The following is a 6,102-nucleotide window of genomic DNA, read 5'->3' as shown; positions in this document are numbered from 1 at the left end:
GGGAGTGGAGACCCTATGTCTAAAATAAAATCAACTAGGGAGTGGAGACCCTACGTTGGAAAAGAAGACTAGGGAGTGGAGACCATATGCCTAAAATAAAATTAACTAGGGAGTGGAGACCCTATGTTAGAAAACCAGACTAGGGAGTGGAGACATTATGTCTAAAATAAACTCAACTAGGGAGTGGAGATCCTATGTTGGAAAGGCGACTAGGGAGTGGAGACCCTATGTTGGAAAAGTGACTTGGGAGTGGAGATCCTATGTCTAAAATAAAACTCAACTAGGGAGTGGAGACCCTATGATGGAAAAGGCGACTAGGGAGTGGAGACCCTTTGTCTAAAATAAAACTCAATTGGGGAATGGAGACCCTATGTTGAAAAAGGAGACTAGGGAGTGGAGACCTATGTCTAAAAATAAGATCAACTAGGGAGTGGAGACCCTATGTTGAAAAAGGTGACTAGAGAGTGGAGACCCTATGTCTAAAATAAAACTCAACTAGGGAGTGGAGACCCTATGTTGGAAGAGCGACTAGAGAGTGGAGACCCTATGTCTAAAATAAAACTCAACTAAGGAGTGGAGACCCTATGTTGGAAAGGCGACTAGGGAGTGGAGACCCTATGTATAAAATAAACTCAACTAGGGAGTGGAGACCCTATGTTGGAAAAGGCGACTAGGGAGTGAAGACCCTATGTCTAAAAATAAACTCAACTAGGGAGTGGAGACCCTATATTGGAAAGGCAACTAGGGAGTGGAGACTCTATGTCTATAACAAACTCAACTAGGGAGTGGAGACCCTATGTCTAAAATAAAAGGCGACTAGGGAGTGGAGACCATATGTCTAAAATAAAACTCAACTAGGGAGTGGAGACCCTATGTTGGAAAAGCATAAAAATTGAGATTTTTTTTAAGCAAATATTCCACTAGGCAGACTGCCTAGTGGCTAATATATAAATGAAATCCCTGAAATGGGTCCAAAACATACAATGTGTCCAAATGACCATATAAAATGTATGAAGCTACTAGCTACTACTAAAGATAGAAAATATGAAACTACTACACTAGCTATTACATCATGTCTTGCAGCATCAGTCCATCTCCTGTCCATGTATGTGAATCCAAATGGCAATGGAAAATACCAAGCAGCACCTATTAAACTCTCACCAGGCACCAAAGTATGAATTCCAAAGACCAAATTGAATACCAAACCATAACACAAACAGTTTGAACTCAACACTCTACTAAACCAATCAAGAACATGAATTAAGTTCCTCAAATGCTTCCATATCATATTTACCTTGCCTACTGCAGTATCATCATCAGAATGAGTGTGTAAACACACTAATACCATTGAAAAATGATAAAACAGTACACAAGCTATAACAGACCAAATCTGAAGCCAAATCCATATCAGGAGATTCAAATAAACTTGATTGTAAATGCCATCGAAAGCTGTAGCTTCCATCATATGTACTGTGGTCTCATTTACTACACTTGATGTCCAAAATAGCCACAGTATCATGTATGGCATAATAAACTATGAAAATTACTGTGCAAACAACACCACAACTGTTCCTCATATATTCCAAATTGTGACCATTAATAAGAGCTTCCCAATTCCCTACCACAACCTGCATATAAAGCATTATGTACCCTGCTAAGTAGTCCCCAGACTGAGCATGAAACCATGATAATACGACTGAGTAACCATTCAACAAAGTCTAAAAATACTTATGAAGAGGTTGAGACATATCTACTGATATTGTGCTCATCAGTCAGGTGCTCTCCTTTTGGCAATCCTAACTCTAAGGTTAGGAACTTGAGCTTTGTCCATGTTGATTAGAGATTTTCCTTTAGATGGTAACTCCTGGAAAGAATGAAATATGATTATACCTGCAAAAGAAAAAACAAGGTTCGCTAAATAATCTGCCACTTTGTTGCCCTCCCTCATCATATGTTGGAACAGCACATTATATGACTCTTTGATCTCCTTAATCCTCCTCACTTCTGCACCTATACTCCATGGAGTCTCTCACTCATCATCAATTATATTCTTCATTACCAAAGAGTCTGTCTTCATGATCAAAGGGTGAAGCTGCTTCTCTACACACCAGATCAAATCTTCCACCAGTGCTTTTGCCTCAGCTACAATATTGGTTGCTTCTCCTATCTCCCTTGCTTTAGCATACACCAAGTCCCCCCTATGATCCCTACCACAAAATCCACAAGATCTAGGGCCCGGATTCCCCCTTGAAGCCCTATCTGTATTACACTTGTACCATCCTTCAAATGGCAATTTCCATGTGACCCTCCTAGTAACCACAACTGGCTTATAGCTCTCAAAAAATCTGATCATATCTGGCCATAACAATGGAATTCCAGGAAGCCAAGGGTATCTCACCTTTGCCAAATAATACAAGGTCTTAATCACTTCATGAATCACTCTACTGCAAGACACTGATCCCCCATGCTTGATTGTGTTCCTTCTCTTCCAAATTTCCCATAGAATTACTGCTGGAGCTGCCTTAAACAAGGGCCTTAATTTTGGACAACATTTTGCCTTCCACCATTCCCTTATAACCTGATGAACCTGCACCATATTAGTCATCAAACCTGCAGCCTGTAAAAATGTCTTCCATACCTTTGTTGCTGTCTCACTTGTTAAGAACAAATGCTGGAATGAATCCTCCTGTGGTCGTATGCAGCACCAGCACTTTGACACTACCATATAACCCCCTCTTCTCCATATATCATCTGTAGGCACCTTTCCTCTCCACACTCTCCACAAGAAAAAGGAAATTTTGAAAGGTAACCCTTTGGTCCACAACTTTGCAAATTCAGGATTGCTAGGTTCTCTATGCCTCATTATTCTCCATGCACTACTCACAGTAAATTTACCTGAGGGTGTTGGCATCCACCTAGGAGTTTCACAATATTCATCTCCATTATAAAACTGAATCTCCTGTTTAATGTGATCAGCAATGTCCTCAAGGATTGTTTGGTTTAACAGTGCATCATCCCAATGATCTTCAGTTCTCAAATCAGCCACCTCTTGCAAACCTTCATTTATGGGAAAATCTGGAGGCAATACATGATACAAAGCTCCCAAGCCGGTCCAATTTTCATGCCATACATTAGTAGAACCCCTATTCATTTCCCACAGAATTTCATGCTCCACCTCCTCTCTAGCTTCTAACATTTTCATCCACACATGAGAGCCCTTTCTAAACTGCACCACAGTAGGTACTTCCTTCTTACAGTACTTGTTCCACATAAAATTTGACCATAGTGATTTAGATGTTCTAAATCTCCACCACAGTTTGGCAAATAAAGCTTTGGACACATCAAACAAAGATCTGAAACCTACTCCCCCCTCCTCCTTAGGAAGACATAATTTCAGCCACTTTGTCCAATGTCTGCTTCTCCCCTCGTCTTTATTGCTCCAAAAATATCTTGCAAATACTTTGTGAAGATGTTCCAGTACATTATCAGGAGGGTCTAGCACTGACAAGACGTGTGTAGGAATGCTTTGCAAAACACTAGAAATCAATGTAGCCTTGCCTCCATAAGAAAGTAGTTTGCCTTTCCATGAGTGGAGCTTTGCCTTAACCTTTTGAATCAGATCATTATAATAGTTCTTCCTTCTTCTAGTGTAAAAGATAGGACATCCAAGGTAGGTAAATGGAAAATTTCCTTTTGAAAAACCTGTGATTGCAGCTATTGAGTCCACCAAAACACCAGGCACCTTTGTGTGCATATAGAAGGAGCTCTTTGTCTTGTTGATCATCTGGCCTGAAGTTCTTTCATACAATGTCAATACATCAATAACCTTCTAAAGTGAATAAGGATCTGCTGATGCAAATATGATAGTGTCATCTGCATAGGCTAAGTGATTTAAAGGATCTGACCATTTTGGCATGCAAAATCCCCTAAACTGCCTATCTTCAAACAACCTGTTCAATGCCCTTGATAACACTTATGCTGATAGTATAAATAATGCTTGTGAGAGAGGATATCCTTGCTTCACACCTCTTGTAGAGTGAAAAAATCCAGATGCATGTCCATTCACTATAATAGAGTACCAGTTGTTTGAAATAAGGTTCCAAACCATATTGATAAAACACTCAGCAAACCCCATTCTTCTTAATACATGCAGTAGGTATTTCCAAGACACCCTATCATAAGCCTTAGCCATGTCTAACTTGATCACTATATTAGCAGGCTTCCCTCTCAATCTTATGTCAGCGACAATCTCCTAAGTCAACAAGATATTCTCAAATATACTTCTTCCTTTAACAAAGCCTGACTGGTTTGCTGAGATTAATGAAGGAAGAATCCTTTAAAGTCTATCATGAACCACTCTTGAGAAGATCTTATTTATGAAGTTGCTCAAACTTATAGGCCTAAGGTCAGAAAATATTTGTACTTGTGGTTTTTTGGGCAGTAAAACAAGGTTAGTGTGTGTTATAGATTTAGGTAAAGGATTACCTTCAAAGAACAGCACTAACAATGTATGTATATCCTCCTTCACAATCTCCCAACAAGCTTGAAAGAATAAGCCAGAAAAACCATCTGGACCACTTACACTTTCACTACTTAAGGCAAAGACAACATTTTTCACCTCTTCCATAATAGGTAATCTGCATAATTCCAAGTTTTGCTCCCTTGTCACCATTGAAGGTACATTATTCAGCATGTCAAAGCTTGCAGGATCTTCTTCCATGGTAAATTGCTTCTGAAAGAACTCCACTGTTGCATCAGCTAGTTTTTCTTGATCTTCAATCCAAGAACCATCCCCATTCTGAATTCTTTTCAACTGCAGCTTTTGCCTCTTTCCATTGACACAATTATGAAAGAACCTTGTGTTTCTATATACCTCTTCAAACCATGTCATTCCTACTTTTTGCTTCCAGTATTGTTCCTCAATGCTCAAGTACTTTTTTAGTTCAGCTTGGGCCTGTTGGAGTACAACTCTATTCTGTGTTGAAGGATCCTCCTCAAACAACATCTCCTTGATCCTCACCACATCCTCCCTAATAGATAATTGTTTAAAAATGTCACCACAAGTCAGTTTACTCCATTTTGATAGAGCAATCTTAACCCTCTTCAACTTCTGCTTAAACATCAGAAAAGGATCTCCTATAAAATCAGCAATCCAATTCTGCTTCACCACCTCCAAGAATGATTCATGTTTTGTCTAGAAATTTAAGAACTTGAATGGCTTAACAAACTTCATAGTCTCCTCTCCACAACTCATTAATAAAGGTGCATGATTAGAGCCTGTCCTAATGAGATGTTCCACTTCAATTGTAGGAAACAAAGATTGAAAAGGCATATTTACAAGAATCCTATCCAATCTTTTAAAAATGCACTCCTCATTAGGCCTTCCATTCCACCAAGTAAAAGGACTCCCTTTATACCCCAAATCAAACAGTCCACATAAATTGACACAAAAGGTAAAGTCTTCATACTCTGGTGGATAGACTGGAAACCCCCCTATCTTCTCCTCCTCTCCAAGAACAACATTGAAATCCCCTCCAACTAACCAAGGCAATTCCATATCACTAGCCAAATAATACAAATTATCCCATAATTCTAACCTTTCTAATGCACAGCATTTAGCATAGACAAAGGTCATCATAATGTACTTACCAAGCTCTCTATGATACACTTTGATGGTCATCTGTTGCTCAGTGTCAATTAGTAAATCCCATTCCACCATGGCATCAATGAACAACCAGATCTTTCCATTAACATTTGATATTGCAGCTTCCATCCCCAATCTTCTTCTATATTTCTGAATAAATCTCTTCTTTTGCAAAGACTCCATAAGTGCAACAATGAAAAATCCATGTTCCTTCTGCATATTTATAACCCTTTGAAAGGCATGCTGAGTTTTGACAGACCTTATATTCCATATAAGAGTTTTGATCATCATCTTGAAACTCCTGAGGCTGCACTTCTAGGCAGTATTCTTGTAGGTTGCGATGGTTCTTTAGGTTGATTTTTCTTCCCTTTCCTTCCACTTTTACCTGCTGATTTTGGAGATAAATCCCCTTCCCTAGATACAGCCTTAAAGTTCTCAGTTGTTGATTCATCATCTTC

At 39.2% G+C, this 6,102-nt stretch overlaps 1 protein-coding gene across 1 annotated transcript; it reads right to left on the bottom strand.

The window, feature by feature from the left end:
* Positions 1–1,065: 1,065 nt before the first annotated feature.
* Positions 1,066–5,863, bottom strand: LOC138868463 (uncharacterized). Its single transcript, XM_070146018.1, has 7 exons — positions 5,339–5,863; positions 4,486–5,194; positions 2,060–3,789; positions 1,802–1,864; positions 1,548–1,628; positions 1,295–1,390; positions 1,066–1,146 (listed from the first exon to the last, which is right to left on the bottom strand). Exons 1-7 carry the CDS (start codon positions 5,861–5,863, stop codon positions 1,066–1,068), a joined length of 3,285 nt encoding a protein of 1,094 aa, XP_070002119.1.
* Between the last annotated feature and the right edge of the window lie 239 nt (positions 5,864–6,102).

The sequence above is a fragment of the Nicotiana sylvestris genome, chromosome 1 (assembly GCF_000393655.2).
Source record: "Nicotiana sylvestris chromosome 1, ASM39365v2, whole genome shotgun sequence".
NCBI classification, from domain to species: Eukaryota; Viridiplantae; Streptophyta; class Magnoliopsida; order Solanales; family Solanaceae; genus Nicotiana; species Nicotiana sylvestris.
The sequence above is the reverse complement of the archived record's forward strand: the minus strand, read 5'-3'. Positions and strand labels throughout refer to the sequence as shown.

What these genes read in the sequence shown, in the direction of transcription:
- LOC138868463 (XM_070146018.1), bottom strand. Translation starts at nt 5,863, where the DNA reads ATGCAGAAGGAACATGGATTTTTCATTGTTGCACTTATGGAGTCTTTG. An exon ending in GTTAGTGCTGTTCTTTGAAG is followed by an intron (nt 3,790 to 4,485) that starts GTAATCCTTTAC and finishes AAAGAACTTCAG; the next exon opens with GCCAGATGATCAACAAGACA. An exon ending in ATGATACTGCAGTAGGCAAG is followed by an intron (nt 1,147 to 1,294) that starts GTAAATATGATA and finishes AGAGTTTAATAG; the next exon opens with GTGCTGCTTGGTATTTTCCA.